The sequence below is a fragment of the Neofelis nebulosa genome, chromosome 13, assembly GCF_028018385.1.
Source record: "Neofelis nebulosa isolate mNeoNeb1 chromosome 13, mNeoNeb1.pri, whole genome shotgun sequence".
In the NCBI taxonomy this organism is placed as follows: domain Eukaryota; kingdom Metazoa; phylum Chordata; class Mammalia; order Carnivora; family Felidae; genus Neofelis; species Neofelis nebulosa.
Genome location: NC_080794.1, coordinates 56,854,497 through 56,879,975, shown reverse-complemented (window position 1 = coordinate 56,879,975; position 25,479 = coordinate 56,854,497). Strand labels below are relative to the sequence as shown.

Here is a 25,479-nt window from a genome sequence, read left to right as displayed (position 1 = left end):
ACCTCATACCTTTTTTGATGAATAAATTCTAAAAAGGTAGTATTTTCATATGAACGTTCATTTAACATCCTCATTCAAAACTGTTATTATAGCACCAGAACACCCAGAGCAAATGCAGTCATAAATATCAACATTAAGTTCTATGGTACTAATGCCACGAATTACCTTTGTCAAAGTAGAACTTTCCAATATAGCTGCCCTTTTTTCAATCTGTTCTTAGGAAAATGGAACATGTGTCTTAACTGGTAGGCTACACAAAATCAAGATTAATTTTTTCTTCTTTCCCATGGCTAACCCCAATCAGTAACCATTAGATGCACATAACTTATATTCCCCATTGGGGTCATCTCTGCCACATTATCAAATGAGCAAGAGGTGGCATGGTAGTAGCTTCGAAATCTGTCATCCTGATTTAGCATTACTAAAGTTAGGAAAACTCAGATTATCTTCCTTCTCACAATTAGAATTTAAATGGAAAAGCAAGCAAAGCCACTTCTAGGCTAACAACTTGGACCATAGAATTCCTGTCGTATCCATGAGTCATTTATAAAAACTACCTTGAATTAGGAAATGATTTAGAAATAGCATTTGAAATATATAACTCTAGAAAAAGGCATGAATAAAAAAGAATATGGCAGGTGTTAACTGTATGTTCTTTTGTGGTTCCCCTCAGGTCTATATTTTAGCATTATTTTCATCACTTGCAGGTTTGTATGAACATCTCTTCTCACATTTATTTACATGTTTAGTAAATTTACTTATAAAATTATTAAACACATGAACAGAGACAAAAAACAGACTCAAACTATGTAAAAGCATTATAACAAGGTCTTGTTAATAGAGTAACTTTTAACTGTTCATGCTCCAAATGACATGCTGCATTTCTTCTTACATAGCTGGAAAGTATCTGCCAAATATCATAATATGTGAAACAAATTTCCTAACAGGGCAATTTTGAAAAATAAATACATAAAAGCTACATTATTTCACACATTATTGTATTTCATACATTATTTCTGAATTAACAGAATTTTTACTACTTCTTTCATTTCCTTACGTTATCTAGCTTTCCTGACACTACTCAAAGATTTTTTTTTTTTTTTTTTAAGTCCTAAACCCTTTATTTAGGACAGTGGTTAACACAGGCTCACAACCCAAACCCACATCACCCTGTTTTTAAATAAAGGTTTACTGGAACACAGCCATATTCATTCCTTATGCGTTGTCTATGGCTACTATTGAGCTACAATGACAAAGTTGAGTAGTTTTGACAATGACCATATAACCCACAAAACCAAAAATACCACTATCTGGGCTTTCACAGAAAAGTTTACCAACTTCTGATTTAGGGTAATTAAAAACTCTTGCATTCTGCAGCTTGAGAAGGGCTTTCACACAGATGGAACACATTTAATCCCTATAGCTTTCACTACTAATTGAAATACCTGAATATTAGGAAATCTCATAAATGCACTACCAATTTTTCTCTTCGTTTGCTTTTACAGGCATTTATTTTGCAATTCCAACTTGTAGGTTGTCCTACTGCCCTAAATTTACCCCTGAAGTACTCTCAGCAGGGCCAGTATTACTTGAAACATTCTGAACATGTTTTTAATACATCTATGATTTTCATTAGAAATAGACTTACAGAGCCAGAAATCATTTATAATCATGAGCATATGCACATTCACTAAACATCCTCTCTAGGCTAAGAACAGTAATTAATTTTCTCATCTGTGATTTTTAAAGTTGCATGTGAATTTTTTCTTCTGTATCTCCAAAGAAACGATTAATAGAAATAGTATTACTCAGGAGGCAATCTAAAAGGTAGGGAATACATTAATTAGCTGAACTTTATTTCAAGTATCAGGACAGGAAAATAGGTGACACTTTTTGATTTATGTTTTTGGCTTCACTCAACCTCTGTCTTTGGACATTATACTGCATTATTATGTATTATTCCCTTCCTGATAATTATTGAAATCAAGACCAAGAGTTGAAATGAACATTACAAAGAAAAAGTTCACTGAGGAGCAAATTTTGGAAAATGTAATGCTGATGTTCAATGATAATTCTATTAGCTAAATGTCTCTAAAGCTAATGTTCTGTATTCGGACTGGATATGAAAATAATATGCAATGATTAAATTCTTGAAGTTAACTATCACAGGATGAACAAAATGAAGAATTATATAACCAAAGTACCCCAAGGATAAACATGACCTTTTTAAGCTCCTGCCCCTACTATGCTGGTGGCTAGAGAGTAAAGAAAAGGCCAATTTGAAAATAGTAGTCTTTGGCATTTCCAACTCACTTTAAGTGCTGTACTTAAAGATGCCAAACTATTTTATTTTTAGGATTATCTGGAAATGTACGTAAACATTTTTTACTTTACTAACTACAAATAATTACCTGCATTGTTGGACCTGAGGATAAGTTAATAAGGATGAAAGAAGAGTCATAATACTATTTGTTGAAGCAGTAAGATCATCTAGTTCCAGAAGAGCATCCCATAGTGTATTTATAATGAATGGTACCTACAGGATCAGTTATTAAGAAAACAGTTATTTTACACAATATACTCACAAGCCATGCAAAATTGTAGTCACTACTGATTCAAAAACATATACAATCCCCATGCCCTTGGATAGTGTCAGTTTTGAGCAAAATTAAAGAGGAGACATTATTTGCCTTTAGTAATTCTCTACCCCTCTTTAAATGCCACTCAACTCGGGGTGCCTGGGTGGCGCAGTCGGTTAAGCGTCCGACTTCAGCCAGGTCACGATCTCACGGTCTGTGAGTTCGAGCCCCGCGTCAGGCTCTGGGCTGATGGCTCGGAGCCTGGAGCCTGTTTCCGATTCTGTGTCTCCCTCTCTCTCTGCCCCAACCCCCGTTCATGCTGTGTCTCTCTCTGTCCCAAAAATAAATTAAAAAAAAACAAAAACGTTGAAAAAAAAAAAAAAATGCCACTCAACTCTACTTTGGCACTTCCCTTCCTACCCAGGCTTATAATGGGAGGGAGAATTTAGGAAATAAGATAGCCAATACTCCTATTTTATGTAAAAAACTAAAATTGGAAAACAATATAGTGTACATACACCAGACATGACCTTCTCTGTAAACTAATATACTTAAAACAACACTAGTCATCATGAAAAGATAAATTTAGTTTTTGACTTTTTAAATAAATACTGCTTGCTGCACTTCCAAATGCTGTATACATGTTATGGTTTTGATAATAAAAAAGAAAGACATTAAAAGAGGCATTTCAAAAAATGAGACCAGATTAAAACAACTTAAAGCCAAAACCAAAATCAAAACAAACACAAATCCCATATGTCTAAAAACCAGGAGTAAAATAAAGAAGAAATGGTTGCTTTCTTCTCAAATAAGTTCCTTATATACTCGGTACACAAAAGGGAAGTAGATTAATAGAGAAAATTCACTATTCCAAGGATAATATATAATTGAGATTGTATACGTCAGAGGACTATCTGTTATATGAAAAATGGAAGGACAGGATGTCTGGCTGGCTGAGCATGTGACTCTCAATCTTGAGGTTCTAAGTTCAAGCTCCACATTGAATGCAGAGATTACTTAAAAATAAAATCTTCAGTACGGAAACCAATTTGACAACAAATTTCATATTAAAAAAATAAATATATAAATAAATAAAATCTTTTAAAAAATTGGAGGAGAAAAAAATACTGAATATTTTTCCTAATACTCTATACCCAAGTGTAAACAAGCTCTATAGAAGAAAATGCAAAAATATTTAATTTACCTTCTGTGTCTGAAGGTCTACAAGGCTTTCTACCACAGGTACTAATGATGCTGCAGCAACAGCTCTGACATCATCATCAAAGTCCTGAAGTCCTTCAATTATTCTAGTTAAAACTTTAGGCAATAAAGTATTAATTACATCCTGTAAAACAGTACATCAAAACAGATTAATTTTCTGTAATGCAATTATTGTGCTTAAAATTTGTTTTATTAAATTTACCATATGAAAGCACAAGTCCCAATCTTTTTTTAAGTTTACTTATTTAAGTAATCTCTACAACCAACGTGGGGCTCAAACTCATGACCCCAGGATCAAGAGTCACATGTTCTTCAACTGAACCAGCCCCGTGTCCCAAAAATCCCAACCTTTAGGGGCACCTGGGTGGTTCAGTCAGTTAAGCATCTGACTTCGGCTCAGGTCATGATCTCGCGGTTCTTGAGTTTGAGCCCCGCATCGGGCTCCATGCTGACAGCTCAGAAGTTGGAGCCTGCTTCAGATTCTGTGTCTCCCTTGCTCTCTGCCCCTTCCCCACTCACACTCACTCTCTCTCTCTCTCTCTCAAAAATAAATAAAACATTTTTTTTAAAAGTCCCAATCTTTATTAAAAAAGAATCACATAAACAAAAAAGAAAAATAACAACAGAAGTCTATTTGTAACTAATCCCATTTGAAAAACCACAACTGGGGCGCCTGGGTGGCTCAGTGGGTTAAGCGGCCGACTTCAGCTCAGGTCATGATCTCGTGGTCCGTGGGTTCAAGCCCCGCGTCGGGCTCTGTGCTGACAGCTCAGAGCCTGGAGCCTGTTTCAGATTCTGTGTCTCCCTCTCTCTGACCCTCCCCCGTTCATGCTGTCTCTCTCTGTCTCAAAGATAAATAAACGTTAAAAAAAATTTTTTTTTAAAAAAAAGAAAAACCACAACAGTATCAAGTATCTATTAAATGTGACTTAAAACATCAGATAACGTTTTTGAGGTAAAACTATGAACTCCCTGCGTGAACACATACAGATACATACCGCTGTGCTGGACCCTCAATTTCTATTTCTTATTCAACACTAATGACAACCAAAAGGGGTGTGAGAGAAAAGGGCAGGAAAAGCTCTCCTTACTTCCTGCTCTCCATACTTCAATCTATTCTCCTTTCAACCTCCCTAAATAGAGCCAGCCCCCAGAATCTATTTCTGGGATCATACACAAGGAATCACCCTGAGAATCGGTCTTCCTATGAAACAGGAACAAGTATTCAAACCTAATGAACCATCTTTTGATTCGTACTTAAATTCTTACAGTACCACCTATCTCTAAGCTACTACCTCAAGAAGGCAAATCTTGAAATGCTGGCTCATCTGTAACACTAAGAATCTAAGGTAATTTCATACAATAAAAATAAGAGGGAAAAAACCTCTCCCATACATGCTTCAAAACCTGAAGTGTTTACCTGACGAACTGCCAAAGCATACTTTATTCCTAGCAGACCACCATGTCTAACTTCCCATTGTTCTTGAGTAAGTAATTTAAGAAGCACATCCACAGTCTTATGAACTCCTGTTTCATTCATGTGTTTTAACACCACACCTAATGTCTGAGCACAAGTTTCACGAACTGGTGCCACAACCTATGAATAAGAAAGGAAGAAAACTCATTTACAAAAAAACGTATTTTGTTGAATTTGAAATTTGATCGGACAAAGCCTCCCTTAGGTGATACTTACTTCATCAGAAACAAAGTCTCCAAATCTGTCTAATGCAAAAACACAAAGGAGTCTAATAACTAAGTCTTCCAACCACTCTTGATGCTGCTGAATCATCTGTTAAAACAATCATTTTTAATTACCAAAATCATACTCTGTATTGGGGGTTGGGGACACATTAAGTCCAAAATCAAAACTAAAATATTGGGACAGACGGGTTTTGCTGTAGGAACAACAACCAAAATACATAAAAGTTCCAATTACTACCTTTAATATTAACCACATCGTGTTTATTGATTAATTAGGTTCAAATATACTACACCAAGATCTTTAAGATTCATGAATTCTATTATGTTATTTGCACTCCAAGAAATTAAGAAACTACTAAAGGTTGCTCTAATTTCAATTATATCTGTCATGTATCTATTATCTATCCTATTACCTGTGTTTCATGCTACACCAGTCATATTGCTCAATGACCTCTAAGTATCTTCTTACACCTCCTACTCTACTTTCCAATCTTTTGTATCTTGCTCTTATATATTTTTCCACTCAATGTTTCTGAACAAATCTTTCCCATGAACTCATTCTTTCTCTGTTAGTAAATAGACTTCCTTCTGACCTTTAAACACTTTTCCTCATGTTTACCTTTCCATATTTATTTATTTCTCATTTCTATGTCATGGCACAACTCTGTAACTTCCCTGTCTTGAGAAAAGAAGCAAACTACTAAAATCTGTTGATAACTGATCCTTTACTACACTTACCTCTTCTAAAGTGCTATCTCCCATTTTACCACCACTTTTTCCATGAGCTTTAAGGATTTCCCGAAGTCCAGTGCCTGCACCATGCCGAACCTAAAAACAAATAAGACGCAAATGTCAAAGGTTAAATGCTTAAGAAACTGAGTTTAACTTTTCTTCAATATGAAAAAGGGATTCTAGATTTTTAAGAAATCAGAATAAACTAAAGTGGCACTTCAAAAAAACGTGTTCTTCTGCTATCCAAGAAAAATTACATGCATTAGTTTCACAATTTTGGTTATGTCGAATTTTTCTAAAATCAAGGTAAGAAAGTAACTAACCTAAGATCCTTCTGAGATATTAATCTATTTGGCTATGATTTCCCTACCTTTTACCTGCAGTTAGCATTATCCCCAGCAAAAGTGAGGAAAGAATCATGTTGTTCCCTATAGCTCCAATATTAAAACTAAGTTCCAAAGATACCAGTATAAATGTGAAAGGAAGACAATTCAACTGTCTCATGACTAATGCTTCACTGTCACCCTATATAGCATTCTGAAGCATCATCTGGAAGGGAGGAAACAGACCACTGGCACCTCACCCACCCACTTACTTATTCAAGACCCAATTTAAGTTAACACTTGAATAACTTTAAACAGATGTACATCAAGGAGCAGAAAGACCACTAAAAGGTATTCCACAGCAGTGGTTTTAAATTACCCAGGAGCCAACTGAAGTAGGACAGAATGCTTTGAGACCACCAACCCTCAACTTCAATCAGAGGAACCTCAGTTTCATCTCTTTTAACATGCTGGGATATGATCAAGATTTTCTCTGAAGAAATATTTCTGAGACTAAAAAGCTGGTTTGGAAACTATTACTCTTAATCAAATTGTCCTCTTAAAAAGGAAGTTTTTACTATTTGGTAGAGATATGCAAGTCTTTATACCACAGCTAAAAAAATGAAAAGAAACTAATAGTTCTCTAAAGATATATGATCAAAAAGGGTACGAAAGGTGAAAATCAGTCTAAAGTTTTCCACTTAGAAGGTGAGTGATATGAAGTGCCCAGATCAGTGGGAAGAATAGGGACCCTAAAAAAAAATGTTTCACATGGTTCCTTCATTAGCAAAAAAAAAAAAAAAAAAAAAAAAAAAAATAGAGCTGAGAGAAGCTGTAATGATGAAATCTTACCTCCCAGGAAGGATTAAAAAGGTCATTGCAAAGTTCTTCACAAAAGCTTTCTAAAGGCCATTCATTTGTCTGAGTAAGAAAAACAGAATTACTACTAATTCAAAAGGTCTGTTTTATGCTAACAATTTAAGTAACTTAATAAAAGTGTATTTATTTGTAGGTCTAGTAAAAATATGCTTTAAAAATTTTAATAATTAAAATTTTTACTAATGAAGTAAAGATACAATAAAATTTCTCTCAATGGATAGATTGAGACACCTACTGACACATCAGTATGAAAAAATTATAAACAATTTCAAAAGACACTTTAGGGTATTTCAATAGTACCTCTTCAAGTAAGGAAGAACTGTCTGGAATATTATCAATCAAAACTTTGGAATCATTTGTAGACTGATTAATAACAACATTTGCTATTTTTCGTCTCTTTTCTTCTGGTTCCCCATCAGTGCTATCATTGCTAAAAAATAAAAGTCACCATTTTAAAAAGTGAATAAAGAATAATGTGAACCACAGTGAATGTAAAAGAATACATCATATGAACATTTGTTTTGCCACATTCATGGTTTACTTAAAACTTCATATATCAAATAAGTAAGATCAACCATGTAAAAAGTTTTGAGCAAAATATATTCCCCTACTCTCACTAATGAATGTAAAATAGGTTCATGAATTCTTGCTTTCAAACTGAATCACAAATTTAACAGTCTTTCTTTCTTCCTCTCTTCAACCAGCTCTTCTTTTCATTTTAAACTCCCTTGGCCTAACAACCTAAATCTGGCCCAGCTTAACTTTTCTAGGCTTTTCTACCCAAGAGGAAACTAATACACTGAGTAACACACTATAGTCCTACTAGCTCTTTAAAAAAGAGATAAATGACCAATGAAAAATGTGTCCAGAAAATCTGAAGAAATGTTACTTTATGACTAGAAAAAAAATATTGAAGCTAGCATAATAATAAAACATAACAAATGAGAAGACAAAACCACTTTATTCAGTATTAACAGAAAGGACAATCAGCACAGTTGAGGTACATACAGCACTATTTTCTAAAATATCCCCCGTATCTTAATAATGTGACTTATTTGGCCAACCATTTTTTCTAAAGGTGATGAAAGAGGGGCACCTAGGTGGCTCAGTTGGTTAAGTGTCCAATTCTTGGTTTCAGCTCAGGTCATGATCTTGTGGTTCATGAGTCTGAGCCCCACATCAGGCTCTTCAGCTTTTCGCTGATAGTGCGGAGCCTGCTTGGGATTCTCTCTCCCCCTCCCCCACTTGTGCTATCTCTTAAAATAGACTTATATAAACAAACAAAAAAATAAATGTGATGAAAGAAATCTAACCTTCCTCAGTCTCATTCTCTATTACTCTTCCCCTAATTCTCTCCAATCTAGAAACACTGGTTGGCCACCTTACTCCCCTTCAACTTGTTAAGCATTTTTCTCCTTCCAGACATTTGCCCTTACGTTCCCTCTATTTGGAATGTCTTTTCCAAATATTCATAGGACTCGTATCCTCACTCCTTTCAGATCTTTAAAGAAAAGTCACTTCTGTGAATCCCTCCCTGACTATCCTTATCTAAAATTTCAAATGTTCTCCCCACAACACATTTCACATGTTCCTTCCTTGTTTTATCTCCTTTTTCCTACTTAACTCTTATCATTAACATGATATATGCATATATGTGTGTGTGTATACGTACATATATATATTTACTTATCTTTTAATTTTTTTTAATGTTTATTTATTTTTGCGAGAAAGAGACAGAGCACAAGTTGGGGAGGGGTAGAGAAAGAGGGAGACACAGAATCTGAAGTAGGCTCCAGGCTCTGACCTGTCAGCACAGAGCCCGATGTGGGGCTTGAACTCACGAACCATGAGATCATGACCTGAGCCAAAGTGAAACTCTTAACCAACTAAGACACCCAGGTGCTCCTATATTCTTTTTTTTAAATGTTTATTTATTTTGAGAGAGAGGGAGAGAGAGAGAGACAGAGTGTGAGCAGGGGGTGAGGTAGAGAGAGAAGGAGATACAGAATCTGAAGCAGGCTCAGGCTCTGAGCTATCAGCACAGAGCCCAAGGTGGGGTTTGAACTCATGAACTGTGAGATCATGACCTGAGCTGAAGTCAGATGCTTAACCAACTGAGCCACCCAGGCACTCCTACTTATCCCCTTTAAAAAAAAAAAAAAAAAAGATTTTATGTTTAAGTAATCTCTACACCCAACATGGAGCTTGAACTTATAACCCTAAGACTAAGAGTTGCATGCTCTACCAACTGAGCCAGCCAGATGCCTCTACTTATCTTCGCCCTTATTCGTTTTTTCCTCCAGAATGTAAGTTCCATGAAGGCAGAATTATCTATTTTATTCACCAATGCATCCTAAGGGCTTAGAACAGTATCTAGCACTCAGAAGGTATTCAGTAAATATTTGTGTAATGAATGAATCATAAACTCTGAAAAATAAAGTCTACTATTTCTATATTCAAATATTTGGGTAAAAGTGTTTATACAAATAAAGCCAATAGAAACCTATTAGGTTACTATATTCAATCCTAATAAGTCGTTTACTTAAAAAACTCTGTAGTTTAATGAAGTTCAATTAAAATTTCATACTGAACAACTTAACAAGTAAAAATTTATACCAAGTAGATGTTTATTATTTACTCCCTTTGCACCTAGTTTTTAAATAAATACTGTAAACACTTACATTTTAGCTTTATATTTATAAACGGAAAAAACAAAAGGTCCTGTCATCTGCAAAAAAAACTTTGTAAGTTTTCATGTGTTTAATTACTCAAACATTTCTAGAACACCATAAAAGATTCTGATTTAACAGAGCTGAATGGGGCATTTTAATGAATGCCCCATTCAGCTCTGTTAAATGAAAATGAAAATCTGCATTTTAACACACCCCTCAAAGTGCTTCTGAACAAGGTTGTTTTGAACCACTCTTTTAGAAATGCTGTTCCAGACCATACACAGATACCACTTTTATTAATTCATTAAAAAAATGTGGACAGTGATTTTATCCAGAGTTCTTTCCTACAAGATTAAGTAAATAAACGTGGATTACTACCTCCTATTTGGTCTAGCCATCAGGCTAGAAGACAGATGATGTAACACTGTGACAGTTCTATACTAATCAATATTCTTAACTTGTGGCCCTTAGGGGCGCCTGGATGGCTCAGTTGGTTAAGTGTCCGACTTCGGCTCAAGTCATGATCTCGTAGTTCGTGGGTTCGAGCCCCATGTCAGGCTCTGTGCTGACAGGTCAGAACTTGGAGCCTGCTTCGGATTCTGTGTCTTCCTCTCTCTGCCCCTTCTCCCCTTACACTGTCTGTCTCTCTCTCTCTCTCTCTCTCTCTCTCAAACATAAACATGAAAAAAAAAACAAAAATAAAAACAAACTTGTGGCCCTTAGACCACCTCTCTGACTTCACTCGGTCCTACCCTCACCTCCGTCTACTCATCCTAGATATACTGCCTTTCCTTCTATTTCTTGAATAGTCTATGATTAAGGCATTTACATTTGTTCCCTCTGCCTGGAATGCACTTCCCTCGGAAGATCTTCAGCCCCCATTCAAAGGTCATAATTGGTAAGGAAAAATAAATCTGCATATGTGGATTATTCTGGGGAAGCTGTCCTAGTCCGTAGTAATAATAAATAATCTCTGACAATTCAGCAAGACAATCCAAATGGTACTCCACAGCTAAAGACAATGTCAGCAAATGTTTTTAAAAATCAAGCAGACACAAATTTAATCTATAAAGCATCACTGTTTTAAATGAATAAGCAAAAAAAAAAAAATTACTACCTCTTTTCATTAGTTTCCACTGCATCTCTGGATCTCTGTTTTGCAAATAACTTGGCCATTCTTTTAGCTTTGTTCTTTTGTCTACTGCTCATTCCTGCTCGAAATTCTGAGTCAATCAATTCAGCTGCCTGGAGAGTCTAAAAGAATAAAAGAATGCTGAGTTTGAACTTTTGAAGTTAAAATAAATACCCACAGCCTCAGAAGAGTACTAAGTCTATAAATTTCACTATATCCAAACTGACCACAGTTTGACAGCTTCATGCTATTCTGTTATATGGTTATTACCATAATTTCACTCTTTTATTCCTTATTTCCTATTCTTCCAATTCTCAGCAGATGTTTGTATGTTTCTTAACTTTTTTTGTCACCGATGTAGCACAAATGTATGATCGTAACCCACAGATAGGGTTTTGAAAAGGTGATACTTCAAAATGACCACAGTAATAAAGATGTGGTGGTACACAGATACAATGGAATATTACTCAGCCATAAAAAAGAACCAAATCTTGCGATTTGCAACAACTGGATAGATCTAGAGTATAACACTATGCAAAATAAGTCAGAGAAAGACAATCACCATGATTTCACTCATATGTGGACTTTAAGAAACAAAACAAAAAAAAGAAAAAGAAAAACCAAAAAACAGACTCTTATTAATCATAGAGAACAAATTGATGGTACCAGAGGGGAGGTGGGTGGAATGGGTGAAACAGGTGAAAAAGATTAAGAGTACACTTACCTTAACTCCAAGTAACATAGAATTGTTGAATCAATACATTGTACACCCAAAACTAGTAACACTGTATATTAACCATATTGGGTTTAAAATAAAAACAAAACAAACAAAAAAACTGTAATACCACCCTAAAGTTGTAAGAATAAAGAATATTAATTAATATTCTTAATTAATATTAATTAATTTCAATATTACCTATTGAAAAAAAATTATAGGCATAAGTGATCCAGCATCCTATAGTCAACTTAACTCATATTGCTCCTTTTCTCTTAAGCCATCACTATCTACTGTTTTTTGCTGTCTTTTCCATTCATGGGAGACATTATAAAGGCTTTCTATCCTTTCTGCCCTTAACTGATTTAAGATTCAACTAAAATTCACTTTGACCACTAATTTGGGTCACTGGTATGGATACCCCACTACGGTCTTAGTCCAGAGACCAATGGCGCATATACAAGCAATGATAAACCTATGGCAACAAGTAACATTAAGCACCTCCTCCCAAAGGTCCATGACATATAAGGCCAACCCAACTTGGATCTCACAAACCTCAAAGTCTCTGCTGCCCATCCTACATACAACTATTCTGTCCATACCCCATCTTCTCTAATATACTTGGCTCATCTTTTTTCTTATACCATACACGATAACCACACTATGATCACATTACTACATTTTTGTTCCCTTTATTCTAGTTTTATTTTTTATTTACACCTCATGCTTCTCTTTGCACCTCATTTCTTTCTGTTTCTTTATAGTTGTCATATTTTCTGCCTCTTTATACTCTTCTTTTTTCCTCAGGAATGTTCTTTTTTTTTTGTCTGCAAAAGTTATTCATCAACACATACTCCATTAACCCTAAAGAAAGGTTCGAAAATTCTGATGGTTTAGAGGACCAGTATAAAGGAAAAGGCCAAAAGAAAGACAAGATAAGCGTTTCATGACTGCAAAGCAAGAATTCTTAATAAGGACCAGGAAACTCTAAAAAGATTCTGCAGTGGCAAGAGGAAAGAATACCAACCCCCTTGAATGTTAATATTTCAGTTGCATGTGAATTTTTCTTAGGAGAGAGCCACAGCTTTTTTACTGGAGCTTAAGCAGTTTGGGACATTAAAAAAGCAGCAGCAGCTTGTGAGCATCCAATGGGAATTTGAAGAATGGAGAAAAGGGAGAAATACAGAGCAAAATTATGGTACATCCATAAAACAAAAGAGAATGAAGCTATCAAAAAAATACATGATCAATCTGTATATACTGATATATTCAGCTACATGAAATGGGAAAAGATAAATATGGCTTAAAATACAAATATTTGTGTCTGCATGTACAAGTAATTCATGAAGGGTTGCCTGTGGGGCACGGGGACATGCATGTCCATCAATTATTAAAAACTTTTTACTTCATATTGTATACCTTTTTTCATTGTTTGAAAATTTTCTTATCATATCTGTTACTTTGCCAAATAAAAGAATAAATCACTGCTCTAAAGATTTCTAATATCATACTAGCCCTTACTATCCTCTACTCTCTCAAACATTTACTCTTTTTTTTTTTTTCCACTGAAGAACAAAGGAAAAAGCAATTGGTGCAACTGGGATCTCTCAATAGCAGTGGCTCCAAAAGGCCCACCACAGCTTTTATCTAACAGTCAATCCAGAGTTTATAAGGTAGGCTGAACTTCTATCTCTTTAGGATCTGTTACCAGAAATCCAATTCATGAAGACACTAAATACTAAATTATGGTGGAACAAGCCACAATGAGCAACAGCATTTTTTTTCATTGCAATAACATGGCAAGATGAAGCAAAACCCTTGTATTACTTGCAGTCAAATAACCAAAGATTTTACCTACAGGTTGTTTATTTACAAGGGCTGTTGAAGTTGGAGTATAATCCAGATCTTCATCATTGAAGAGTTCTTCAGTACTCATTCCAATGGCTTCTCCCATATTAAGACCAAGTTTCTTTTGTAACAGTTTCCGTTGGCGTGCTATCCTCTCTTTAGGATCCACTTCACCTTTAAACAGAAAAGAAATACATTTCCTCCAAATCAGGTAAGAAGTTTTCTAATCAATGAAGATCAAACTTGATTAAAAGTAAAAAAATTTTAACTATTAAAACACCCCTCTCAGGAGGTGGCTCAGTCAGTTAAAGTCCAACTCTTAATTTCGGCTCAGGTAACGATCTCACGGTTCATGGGACCGAGCCCCATGTCAGGCTCTGTGCTAACAGCGCCGAGTCTGCTTGGGATGCTCTCCCTATCTCTCTCTGCCCCTCCCCTGCTAACACATGCACTTTCTCTCAAAATAAGTAAACATTTAAAAACAAACAAAAACCACTCCTCCTGACAATAAAACAAATCATACTCACAATTTGAACATGTCATAAACTCTATTATCTAACTATGATTGAAAAATAGTGTTCTAGGGGCACCTGGGTGGCTCAGTCGGTGAAGTATCCAAATTCGGCTCACGTCATGATCTCACAGCTTGTGAATTCGAGCCCTGCGTCAGGTCTGTGCTGACAGATGAGAGCTTCGAACCTGTTTCAGATTCTCTTTCTGTCTCTCTCTGCCCCTCCCCGTTCACATACTATCTCTCTCAAATATAAATAAACATTAAAAAGAAAAATAGTGTTCTCACTAACAAAACATTCTAGGAATTTTCACTGAGATCCCACCATTGCCCCACTATCAATTATCAAGTATATATAAAAGGAGATTCATGCTTATGGAAATAAACCAATTTTATTATTTATTCATTCATCCATTCTCCACACCCATCATGGAGCTTGAGCTCACGACCTTGAGATCAAGAGTTGCATACTTGGGGCACCTGGATGGCTCAGTTGGTTAAGTGTCTGACTCTTGATTTTAGCTTAGGTCATGATCTCATGGCTTGTGAGTTCCAGTCCTGCACTGGGCTCTGCGCTGGCAGTGCAGAACCTGCTTGGAATTCTGTCTCTCTCTCTCTCTTTCTCTCTCGCTGCCCCCTCTCCCCTGCTCATGTTCTTCCTCTAACATTAAAAAAAAAAAAAAAAAAAAAAAAAAAAAAGAGCCTCCAGTCTTTCTAGTTTGAGGAACTAGAGGAAAAAGAGTTAAAGTTCACTATAGCCACTGAAAGGTAAAGAAAACCCAAAAAAGAGAGAGCCAGAGAGAAGACCCAAATTCTGTAAAACCTCAGCCAAAACTCTAGCTTAATTATAAACTATGTGAGCACATGGCAGACTCCAAACAGTCCAGCTAAAGCTAAAAAGTGAATTGAGATTTGAGCTGTTGTCCATCTCAGAGGAATTGCAATTTGAGTTTCACATACTTAAATGCCTGCTAAAACAAGCAAAAAAAGAAAAAATCAAACCCAAATCCTTTTTCGAAAAATATAACGGAATCCAGCCTAAACAATATATATAGCATTTATCACGTGAGGGACAGAATTCAAAATTAAGCAACATACAAAGAATCAAAAAATGTATCCCACTCTCAAAAGAAAATTAAGGAAGACCAACTCTGAGATGACCCAGATGTTAGAATTAGAACACATGATTTTTAAACAGCGAGTTTAACAATGGTTAATAAGGAAGATACTGTCACAATGAGAATATAGAATACCTCAATAAAGAAACAAACCATAGGGGCACCTGGGTGGCTCAGTCGGTTAAGTGTCAGACTCTTTTTTTTAAGTTTTTTTCCTTAATGTTTCTTTTTAAGAGAGAGACAGACAGAGTGTGTGAGCAGGGGAGGGGCAGAGAGAGAGGGAGACACAGAATCCAGGGCAGGCTCCAGGCTCCAAACCGTCAGCACAGAGCCCAACGCGGGGCTCAAACTCACAGACCGCCAAAGTCGGACACCTTGAACGACTGAGTCACCCAGGTGCCCCAGCATCTGACTCTTGGCTTTGGCTCAGGTCATGATCTCGTGCTTTGTGGGTTTGAGTCCTACATACAACTCCAAACTGACCATAGGGAGCCTGTGTGGGATTCTCTCTCCCTCTCTCTCTGCCCCTCCCCTGCTCATGCTCGCTCTCAAAATAAAAAAAAAAAAAAAAATTAAAGGTAAAAAAAAAAAAGAAAGAAACAGAAACTATAAAAAAGAAGCTGAAAGAACCATATACTTGTAAAGGGTGAATTATATGATGTGCAAAATATGCCAATAAAGGCATTTTAAAAAAAAAAAAAAAGTAGATCTGGACTGAACTATACAGAATCTGAAATTTTAAAAATCAGAGTGGGCCTAACGTCTGAATGGAAATATCAGACAAAGCATAAGTGAATTTAAAGATGAGAGGAATAAAAGTACCCAATATGAAGAACAGGGAGGGGGGAAAAAAGACCTAAAGAAAACCTGAAAATGAGATTAAAAAAACAATTCTACTTACAATATCATTACAAGCAAAACTTAAAACTTATACTCTGAAAACTACAAAAATCCTGGTGAAAGAAATTAAAGATCCAAGTAAATGAAAAAACATTCCATGTTCATGGATCATAACACAATTACTATCGTTAAGACTGTAATACTTCCCAAACTGATACAGAGTCACAATTCCTATCAAAATGCCAGCTGACTTTTCTGGAGACACCGAAAAACTGATCCCAAAATTCATATGGAACCAGAAACATCCATAACAATCCTGAAAAACAAAACAAAACAAAACAAAACAAACTGGAGGCTCAAGCTTCTTGATTTTAACACTTATCACAAAGCCAAAGTAACCAGGACAATGAGATACTGGCATAAAGATAGACATCAGTGGAACAGAACTGAGAGTCCAGAAATAAAACTATAGTTCTATGGCCAATTGGTTTTCAACAATGGTGCCAACATCATTAAGTTCTTTTCAAAAAAGGTGTTGACACAACAGGTTAACTACATGCAAAATAATGAAGTTAAACCCTTAACCTCACAACACCACAAAAATTAACTCAAAATGGGTCAAATACATGATAATATAAGAGCTAAAGCTCTAAAACTCTTAGAAAAAAACAAAGGAGTAAATAACCTTAGATTTGGCAACAGCTTCTTAGACATGACATCAAAAATTTGAAAAAAAAAAAGAAAAAGATAAGATGCACTTCATCAAAATTATTAACTTTTGTGCTTCAAAGGCTATCATCTAGAAAGTAAAAAGAGAACTCGGAATGGGAGGATATGTTTGTAAGTCACCAATAGGAGATTTGTACTTAGAATATATAAAGAACTCTTACAACACAATAATAAAAGACAAGTATCTCATTTAAAAAATAGGCAAAGGATGTGAATAGACAGTTCAAAGAAGATACACAGTCAATAAACACATGAAAAGATGTTCAATGTCATGAATCATCAGGAACATGCAAGTCAAAACTATAAGATATCACTTCACATTCACTAACTAGTATGGTTATAATCAGTCAGTTAAGAACAAGTGTTGGCAAGGACACGGAGAAATCAAAATCCTCATATACTGCTATGGAATGTAAAGTGGTAGAGCAAGTTTAGAAAACAGTCTGGCATTTCCTCATATGGTAAAACATAGTTACCACATGATCAAGCAATTGCATTCTTGGGTAGCCATACAGGAGAAAGGAAAACACGTCCATACGAAAACTTTTACAGTAAACCCCTGGATTGCGAGTAACTTGTTCTGTGAGTATTCTGCAAGACAAGCAAACATTTCTAATAAATTTTAACTTGATAAATGAGCAATGTCTTGCAATGCTAGTAGTACATGACACTGAACATCACATGATCACAAATGAGCCAAAGGTGTTCTCTGTTCTCTCTCTCTGCAGGATTGTGGGTGATGGCCTCCCACTCTTGGATGCTCAGTCTCAGGCTGCGGTGTTTGGCAGAAATCAGCGGGTGCAAGCCCTATGTCAGGCTCTGTGCTGACAGTTCGGAGCCTGGAGCCTGCTTAGGATTCTGTATCTCCCTCTCTCTCTGCCCCTCCCCCACTTATGCTCTGTCTCTCTCTAAAAATAAACATTGAAAAAAAAATAAAAAAGAAATAAAGAAGAGAGTAGCTTAACACTACATCACAATGCCTATGTCATTCACCTTACTTCATCTCATCAAACAGGCATTTTATCATCTCATATCATCACAAGAAGGTGAAGTACAATACAGTAAGATATTTCAAGAGAGATTTCTATAACCTTTATTAAAGTATACTGTTATAATACTTCTATTATTAGATATTGTTATCAACCTCTTACTGTGCCTAATTCATAAACTAAACTTTATCATAGCTTTGTATGTAGAAGAAAAAATGGTATATACAGAGTTTGGTAATATCTACGTTTTCAGGCATCCACTGGAGTCTTGGAATGTATCCTTTATGGATAAGACTACTGTATAAAGTTCCAGTTTTGAAACACAGAAAGAGTTCTGAAGATCAGCTGCACAACAGTGTAAATGTACTTAATATTACTGAATTATACATTTAAAAATAGTTAAGATGTAAATTTTGTTATCTATAGTCTACCACAAAAAGCTGACACATCCTATAACAGGAATAAAAACTATAGAGGGAATCAAAATGAAGTACTTTTACTACAAAACGGATAAACCTTGGAAACATTCTGCTAAGAAGCCAGTTGCAAAAGACCGTATTTTAGATGATTCCATTGATAAGAACTGTCCAGGATAGGCAAATCTAGAGAGACAGAAAAATGCTTAGGGCCCAGAAAGGGAGGGAAGAAAGAAGGGTGTAGGAGGTTGACAGCCAAAGGATACAGGGTTTCTTCTTGAGATAAGGAAAATACTCTAAAACTGACTGCACATATCTATGAATATACTAAACACCACTGAACTGTATGCTTTAAAAATGAGTGAATTGTATGGTATGTGAATTATGTCTCAACAAAGCTATTTTTTTAAAAATTTAAGGCTGCTCTACCTGGAGAGAAAAACACTAGGCATCCAAAAGCGAAGACTGCTGGATCACAAGTCCATGACACACAGAAGTCCAAAATCAGTCCTCTCATTTCAGGCAAAGTCCTACTGCAGAAAGTAACCCACACAACTGCAAAGGAAAATCAGACTAGCACCTATACAAATCATGTATGTGTCCTTCATATATGAGGAAACAAACAGATGAGACATTTAAAGAAAATCTAATTAGAGGATTTTAAATGAGCACTGTTGAGCATACTGTGACTTATCATCATTAAAATCCAAGTTCCCCCAAAACTGGGGTTCCCAATCCTAGTTACATATCAGAGTCACCTGTGTAGTTTTTTCTTTTAAATACAAAGACCTAGAGCTCTCCACAGACCTATTAAATCAGAATTTCTAAGATAAGACCAAACACGTATTTTTTTAAGTGACAGGGGGACACTGACTTTTACTCCTGGATAAGGACCAATGATCTCTGATATGATGACAATAGTAAAATTAGTAAGCTTACTGTTGAGAGAGAACTTTTTTCAAATTGGAAAGTTTTTGAAATGACTTCTACCTCCCACATTAGAAAAACTATGCTTTTCTGGAACTTAACCAAATTCTCCTTTTAATTCTCTCCAAAAATAATTAAACTACAATTGACCCTTGAACAACACACAAGGGTTAGGGACACCAATCCCCCAAGCAGTTAAAAATCTGTGTAACTTCTGAGTCCCCAAAAACTTAACTACTAATAGTCTCCTGTTGATCAGAAACCTCACCAATAACATAAACAATCGATGAACATGTATTTATATATTATACACTACATATTCTTACAATAAGCTAGAGAAAAGAAAAGTGTTATTAAGAAAATCATAAGGAGGGGTGCCTGGGTGGCTCAGTAGGTTGGGCCTCTGACCTTGGCTCAGGCCATGATCTAGCCATTCCACAGTTTGAGCCCTGGGTCAGGCTCCTAAGAGCTGGAAGCCTACAATCTGTTTCAGATTCTGTATCCCCCTCTCTCCCTCTGCCCCTCCCCAATTCATGCTCTCTCTCTCTCTCTCTCTCTCTCTCTCAAAAATAAAATAAACCTTAAAAAAAATTAAAAATTAAAAGTCATAAGGAAAACATAATTACAGTACTGTACTATATTTATCAAAGAAAAAAACACATATAAGTGTACCCACACATTTCAAAAACCTATGTTGTTCTGAGGTCAACCAAAGATCTTTCAACAGAAACCATACTGGGGTGCCTTGGTGACTCAGTTGAGTGTCTGACGCTTGACTTTGGCTCAGGTCATGATCTCGCAGTCTGTGGGATTGAGCCCCCAGTCAAATCCCTGCTTGGGATTCTCTCTCTCCTTCTCTCTGCCCCTTTCCTGCTCCTTCTCTCAAAATAAATAAACTTTAAAAAAAAAAAAAAAAAAAAAGAAGGAAGAAAGAAACCATATTAAGAGTTAATAGGTATTTGTCTTTTTTTTTTAATGTTTATTTATTTTTGAGAGAGCAGGGGAGGAGCAGAGAGAGAGGGAGACACAGAATCTTAAGCAGGCTCCAGGCTCTGAGGTGTCAGCACAGAGCCTGATGTGGGGCTCAAACTCAAGGACCACGAGATCATGACCTGAGCTGAAGTCGGACGCTTAACCGACTGAGCCACCCAGGCGCCCTGTTTGCCTTTTTTTTTTTTTTTTAAGTGTAACAAGTGAAGATCACTTCATTAACTTAGCTAGACAGATATGCTTTGAGTAATAACTAATTTTATTAGCAACAAAAACTGTTCTCTTTTGGTCTTAGGCAAAAGAGCAACTTATTTACTTACAGAAATCCATCAAAAACATCAAGGTTTTTTCCACTCAAAGCATGAATCCTGAATGGCCAAAACATTATTTTACATCCAGATGGATTCTATAAGTTTAAAGATAATGGGACAAGTACCTACCCAACATTTATTTTTTCATTTTTAGTGTTTGCTTTGGTCACCAGCATGAGTAGATCCAATTATTTAAAATTTAAAACACATGATAAAAAAGAAAACTGTCATACAGTCTCCCAAATGTCCAGAATTGTGAAAACAGTATCACAATCTGTACTAATCCAGGCTTTTAAAATCTACTCAACTGGGAGAACCTGGGTGGCTCAGTCGGTTTTAACCATCTTGAGTTCGGCTCTGGTCATGATCTCATGGTTCATGAATGTGAGCCCCATGTTGGGGTCTGCACTGACAGCACAGGGCCTGCTAGAGACTCTCTCTCTCTTCTTCCCTCTCTCCTTCTCTCAAAATAAATAAACTTGAAAGAAAAAAATCTATTCAACTGAGGCTCTTGGGTCACACTTTATAATTTCTCTAATACATAACAAAATGCCTGTTCAAATACTAGTATGTATTTTTTTTTTAATTTTTTTTTTAATTTTTTTTTTTAACGTTTTATTTATTTTCGAGACAGAGAGAGACAGAGCATGAACGGGGAAGGGGCAGACAGAGAGGGAGACACAGAATCGGAAGCAGGCTCCAGGCTCTGAGCCATCAGCCCAGAGCCCGACACGGGGCTCGAACTCACGGACTGCGAGATCATGACCTGAGCTGAAGTCGGACGCTTAACCGACTGAGCCACCCAGGCGCCCCTACTAGTATGTATATATTAACAATGCACAGATATAGTACAAAGTCACTGAAAAGAAAATATTCATATGGTACATTAGATCCAAATATTTTTGGTTATCTTCTCCACCCACAGGGCCTCCACCTCCCCAACTGCAAACTTCAGTCAATTTACATTTTGTAACATCTATGTTGATTTTGCATGGGTGATATACAGCATGCCAAGTAATAAATTAGTCTGAACACACACATTTCAGATTTTCTTCTATCGGACTACTACATACCTGATTTTTCATCTTGTACTTCAAATTCTGCACCAGCAGATCCCAAAAGTGATGCCCCATGCTGTAACAATCTACATATATCAAATCTGTCAAAATTCAAGCGATCTGTAGCAGGTGAATCTTCCATAGCACTTTCTGAAGTAGATTCTAAAAGAGGTTGAAAAATATTTAATTTGATTATAAAGTCAAAGTATAGAATGAAAGAAAACAGCATCATGTGGGGTGGTTGGGTAACATTTTAAGACAAGTAAAAGAGAATTAAGTAGAAAAGCTACTGTGGATTTACTTATGATCAGCTCTTATTTACGAATAAACTATTTAGTTGGAGCCCCCCCACTTCTACAAACTATCAGAATGCCAGTGGGTGTAGGTATAGCTGTTTTTGACTACAAAAGCACATTATATGAAGAAATGCATCCCATATTGAAAAACGTATGCTAAATGCCATACTGTCTCCATTTACTGTTTAACAGTTTGAAAATACCAACGTAATAGCCTGAGTTCATTATAGTGCAAAATTGGAAGACAAACATATTCACATACTATATTCATATATAATAAGCTAATAAGCATCATTCCTCCCTATATCTATATCTATATCTATATCTATATCTATATCTATGACACAAAGCAAACTATTCATTCAATAGGTCTCCTCATAATATGAGCAAATTATAATCTCCTGGTAAACTGCAAAAATCATACATCCATCTGAGGCCTAAAAGTATCCGTAAAATGTTTTGTATTCCTCCCAAAAAAGGTTATGCCATGATGAATTTGAAAATCTATTGTTACTGTTCACTGACTTAATAATTTACCTAGCAGGTATTTGCATATAATTCATCTATTAAACAAAGCATAATTGCTTTAAATTTTCCAGTGATGATAAGCAACCTTACCATAAATTTTAATGCTGGTGTAACTAATTTATTATTTTATAAAAAGAATCTGAGTTCTAATATCTCTATATACCAAAATAAGCATGGAAATAAGCTGAAAAAGAGGAAGCTCTTTTCTAGAACAAGTTATAACTTCTGGTCATGTATTTCATTTGATGAGGGAAGACTAATATAATCATTCAAAATAACAGGTGCTAGATAATTAAAGCAAAAATTTTAGACAAGCTAAAATGTATAATAAAAGTGAAGTTATCAAAGTGACTTGAAAATTAAAACAGGTTGCACCATATTCTCAATTAAAATGTACACCGTTACAATTTTTTATGAAATTTATTGTCAAATTGGTTTCCATACCACCCAGTGCTCATCCCAACAGATGCCCTCGCCAATACCCATCACCCACCCTCCATTCCCTCCCACCCCCATCAACCCTCAGATTATTCTGTTTTTTAAGAGTCTCTTATGGTTTGGCTCCCTCCCTCTCTAACCCTTTTTTTTTCCTTCCCCACCCCCACGGTCTTCTGGTAAGTTTCTCAGGATCCACATAAGAGTGAAAACATATGGTACCTGTCTCTGTATGATTTATTTCACTTAGCATAACACTCTCCAGTTCCATCCATGTTGCTACAAAGGGCCATATTTCATTCTTCTCATTGCCAAGTAGTATTCCATTGTATATATAAACCACATCTTCTTTATCCATTTGTCAGCTGATGGACATTGAGGCTCTTTCCATAATTTGGCTATTGTTAAAAGTGCTGCTATAAACATTGGGGTACAAGTGCCCCTATGCATCAGCACTCCTGTATCCCTTGGGTAAATTCCTAGCAGTGCTATTGCTGGGTCATAGGGTAGATCTATTTTTAATTTTTTGAGGAACCTCCACACTGTTTTCAGAGTGTCTGCACCAGTTTGTATTCCCACCAACAGTGCAAGAGGGTTCCCGTTTCTCCACATCCTCTCCAGCATCTATAGTCTCCTGATTTGTTCATTTTGGCCACTCTGACTGGCGTGAGGTGATATCTGAGTGTGGTTTTGATTTGTATTTCCCTGATGAGGAGCGACATTGAGCATCTTTTCATGTGCCTGTTGGCCATCCGGATGTCTTCTTTAGAGAAGTGTCTATTCATGTTTTCTGCCCATTTCTTCACTGGATTATTTGTTTTTTGGGTGTGGAGTTTGGTGAGTTCTTTATAGATTTTGGATACTAGCCCTTTGTCCAATATGTCATTTGCAAATATCTTTTCCCATTCTGTTGGTTGCCTTTTAGTTTTGTTGATTGTTTCCTTTGAAGTGCAGAAGCTTTTTATCTTCATGAGGTCTCAATAGTTCATTTTTGCTTTTAATTCCCTTGCCTGTGGAGATGTGTCAAGTAACAAATTTCTGTGGCTGAGGTCAGAGAGGTTTTTTCCTGCTTTCTCCTCTAGGGTCTTGATGGTTTTCTGTCTCACATGCAGGTCCTTTATCCATTTTGAGTTTATTTTTGTGAATGGTGTAAGAAAGTGGTCTAGTTTCAATCTTCTGCATGTTGCTGTCCAGTTCTCCCAGCACCATTTGTTAAAGAGACGGTCTTTTTTCCATTGGATGTTCTTTCCTGCTTTGTCAAAGATTAGTTGGCCATACTTTTGTGGGTCCAATTCTGGAGTCTCTATTCTATTCCATTGGTCTATGTGTCTATTTTTGTGCCATACAAATTTTTTAAAGCATACATTCATTTTTAACTATCATTGCAGTCAGAAAAATAATTTCCACTACAAGATATCTAAAGGACACATAAGAAATTAAAGACCCCTCCAAATATCCATATATAACTGTGCTTAAATTTAAAAAATAATTACACTATTCTCCCAGTAACAAGAGAAAACACTTTCAAATATTTACACTGCACTGATTTAGTTTCCTTTTTTTTTTAAGGACATAAATTCGTTGAGGGAAGCAATAATCTCCATAAATCAAGCATAGAATTAATAATTTAAAAAATATATATGAAAATATAATTTATCTAATATCTTAAAGCATGGTGACAATCAGCTTATTCAATGTCATTTCCCGACAAAGCTGTACCTGAAAATTAAGGCTTTAAATTAAAACTGTAATTTTTAAAATATAAAATGTATAGTATAATTAATTCTACAGTTAGATTTTTATTGCAAACTACTTTTACCACTTAAAAGCACCTTGTCTGGTTCTTGGTATTGGATTCCACTCAGGTACATTTTTCACTATAGCTTCAACAGCCTGTCCTGCTGCAATGCGGGTATCCCAATTTGTACTCCTTAAATATATCAACACCTTAAAAAATTAAAAGATACAACAGTTACTCCAAAAAATATTGTTTGTTCAAGGTAGTCAGAACAGAGAAATACAAATTTACTTGTTGTTAATTTATAGTTTAGTACTTGGGCTTTATATATAAATTATAGATATATATGTGAATACATATAAATACATACACCTTGGAATTACTGTTTACAAGATTCTATCATTCACAGGAAATATCACTACACCTTAAAAAAGGGAAACAGGAAACTTTTATTTAAAAAATACTTAAGTGTTGGGGCACCTGGGTGGCTCAGTCGGTTAAGCATCCGACTTCAGCTCAAGTGATGATCTTGCAGTTTGTGAGTGCGAGCCCCGCATTGGGCTCTGGGCTGGAAGCTCAGAGCCTGGAGCTGGCTTCGGATTCTTTTTTTTTTTTTTTTTAATTTTTTTTTTTCAACGTTTTTTATTTTATTTTTGGGACAGAGAGAGACAGAGCATGAACGGGGGAGGGGCAGAGAGAGAGGGAGACACAGAATCGGAAACAGGCTCCAGGCTCCGAGCCATCAGCCCAGAGCCTGACGCGGGGCTTGAACTCACGGACTGCGAGATCGT

At 36.0% G+C, this 25,479-nt stretch overlaps 1 protein-coding gene across 2 annotated transcripts in view; it reads right to left on the bottom strand.

Moving 5' to 3' along the window:
• Positions 1-25,479, bottom strand: part of BTAF1 (B-TFIID TATA-box binding protein associated factor 1) — a 120,067-nt gene that overhangs the window by 74,539 nt on the left and 20,049 nt on the right. For both annotated transcript variants that reach the window (XM_058697151.1, XM_058697152.1), the window contains 11 exons: positions 24,783-24,897; positions 21,707-21,853; positions 13,813-13,976; positions 11,225-11,361; positions 7,736-7,865; positions 7,409-7,477; positions 6,240-6,329; positions 5,494-5,589; positions 5,221-5,397; positions 3,784-3,924; positions 2,412-2,536 (listed from right to left, as the gene is read on the bottom strand). In XM_058697151.1, coding sequence (XP_058553134.1) covers positions 2,412-2,536; positions 3,784-3,924; positions 5,221-5,397; positions 5,494-5,589; positions 6,240-6,329; positions 7,409-7,477; positions 7,736-7,865; positions 11,225-11,361; positions 13,813-13,976; positions 21,707-21,853; positions 24,783-24,897 — 1,391 coding nt within the window. The remainder of the gene's footprint in view (positions 1-2,411; positions 2,537-3,783; positions 3,925-5,220; positions 5,398-5,493; positions 5,590-6,239; positions 6,330-7,408; positions 7,478-7,735; positions 7,866-11,224; positions 11,362-13,812; positions 13,977-21,706; positions 21,854-24,782; positions 24,898-25,479) is intronic.